Genomic DNA, 2,474 nt, shown 5'->3' with positions numbered 1-2,474 from the left:
CACTTTGTTCTGCTTTATTTTTGTACAAAAATATCTCAGGAGTAAGAAAACAAGGGTGTTTCAACCACATTTCTGCAGCCAAGCTACATTTTCGTGTAATTATGAATAAGAAGTCTGAGTAACAATGTCAGCAAAGGCTGCGTGTTTTTTTTTTTTTTTTGCTATTGACCAATTCTCCTGCATCCGTCTCTTTGAGTTTTATGAAACCAGTGCAGCTATCAGAACTGTCTTGGATTAATGGGTACAATCAATTCAATGGCAATCAGCCCAGTACCAAGCTGGAATAAAGGGCATGTTTCTCTCAATCTATCACACAAAATTACGGAGCAAATTGGCGGATGCTGTCGTGTTGTTGATTGGAGGAATATTATGAAATGTCAATTGCTGCCGCTGTGATCAAGAGAAGTGAAAGAAGAACAACAAAAAACGATTTCACGATTATTCAGAATTCTAACCAAAACAAACATGAATGCAATGAGTTTGTGTTGGGAGAGTGGTGATGAACCCCATGATGCCACTATGGATTACCAGTGTCTCACTGGTTTGAGCCAATCAGAATAAGGTTCTGTGGTGAGCAGTGCATTCTGATTGGTTGATATGAGACCGTGATTGACAGGACTTGCTAGCTCCACCCCTCGTGGGGTTTCGTGAAGCCTCACTCATCCATCAGAGGGGAACAGAGTGGAAAACCAGTCCCAGCCCCGACTAATCAAACCCAGGGTGGGGAGGATGACAGTGGGATGCAGAGAATGCGCCTTCATCCAGGCAGGTGCACCCAAGGCTCAGACACTATTAATCAAAATATAGAGATCTATCTGTAACAGGGTCTCTTAAAGCACTTTTGCTGATAACAGAATTAAGACAACATGAAAGACAAAGCAAGGTCACAAGAAGGTTGCATACACAACAATCTCCAGCCTATGATCTCTGTTGTGACTGCACTAAAACCTTGTAATCAAAATTGCCATTACTGCATTATTATTATTATTATTATTATTATAACACAACAAAATTTCCTTCAATGCTGAAATACAAGTGATATATTCTGAGTATATATATTTTTTGCATTAGGTGAAATTACAAATATCTGTCGAAGTACAACAAAATGTAATAATAATAATAATAATAATAATAATAACAACAACACTAATAATAATAATAATAATAATAATAGTCCGTATAACAGTAACACAGAAATACCAATAATAATAATCATAATAATAAACTTGAGTTTATGCTCGCTGTACAAAAAGCAGATACATTAACAAATAGCAGTCTGCTGCAATCAATGAAACTATAAACAAACAAAAGAAAGAAGAACAGTTAGCTGGACGAGGATTCCGGACGAGCCCCCTGCCAGGCCCTCTGATTGGACCTGCTGGCTGCCAGTCTGTGAGTCCGTGGCCCCTCCCTCCCCGCTGCTGCTCCAATCAGAGCGCCGCTGCCAGGGTGAGTAAGACCGTCCAGAGGGGGGCGAGTCGCCAGAGCGGCGCGAGGGCGAGCGGGGGGGAGAGGGGCGCGGCGGAGTCCGAGGTGCAGGAGCACACCTCGTAGCCGCTCTCGGCGTGGTCGCCGTGGCGAAGGCCGCGCCTCCGCGGGTCCGTGCCGTTGGCCTCCGTGGCGGGAGAGTCCGACTGCATCTCCGCGCAGACCAGCCAGTCCCGCCCGATTGGCTGAGGGTACCCCGCCTGCACCTCCATGTCACTCCCCTCCACCCGCCAGTACTCCTTCCCCTTGAAGAAGTAAGTGGCACCTGGGAGGGAGAGAGAATATATGCTGTAATGTTTTATATATGTCATAACGTTGTAATGTATATATGCTGTAATGCTGTAATGTATATATGCTGTAATGTTTTATATATGTCATAATGTTGTAATGTATATATGCTGTAATGCTGTAATGTATATATGCTGTAATGTTTTATATATGTCATAATGTTGTAATGTATATATTCTATAATGCTGTAATGTATATATGCTGTAACATTTTATATATGTCATAACGTTGTAATGTATATATACTGTAACATTTTATGTCATAACGTTGTAATGTATATATACTGTAATGCTGTAATGAATATAAGCTGTATCGTTTTATATATGTCATAATGTTGTAATGTATATATGCTGTAATGTATACCCTTGAGCCAGGTACTTAACCTGCATTGCTCCAGTATATATCCAGCTGTATAATTGGATACGATGTAAGTCACTCTGGATAAGAATGGCGGCTTTCCAGTGGCGAGAAACAAGGCAGCCCTGCTTCCCCGACTGTCTGAGAAATATTCCCATTACTATGGCAACGGAAATTAGGGTACCAGCGAGGTTCACCCTACAAACCCCATCTTCTACACACGACCTGACCCCCTGAATAGCACATGAGGTTAAAAAAAAAACTCCCATTGGGCAGAAAAACACTCAAACAGTGGCGAGAAAAAACTCCCAGTTGGGACGAAATCTTGGGAGGAACTCGGC

General features: G+C 42.1%; 1 protein-coding gene across 1 annotated transcript in view; it reads right to left on the bottom strand.

The window, feature by feature from the left end:
- Positions 1–2,474, bottom strand: part of mmp17a (matrix metallopeptidase 17a) — a 58,094-nt gene continuing 55,620 nt past the window's right edge. The window contains exon 9 of the mRNA XM_064308978.1: positions 1–1,753. Coding sequence (XP_064165048.1) covers positions 1,431–1,753 — 323 coding nt within the window. The 3' untranslated portion in view covers positions 1–1,430. The remainder of the gene's footprint in view (positions 1,754–2,474) is intronic.

Source organism: Anguilla rostrata, chromosome 14 (assembly GCF_018555375.3).
Source record: "Anguilla rostrata isolate EN2019 chromosome 14, ASM1855537v3, whole genome shotgun sequence".
Classification (NCBI taxonomy): Eukaryota; Metazoa; Chordata; class Actinopteri; order Anguilliformes; family Anguillidae; genus Anguilla; species Anguilla rostrata.
This window is presented reverse-complemented; position numbering and strand designations above follow the sequence as displayed.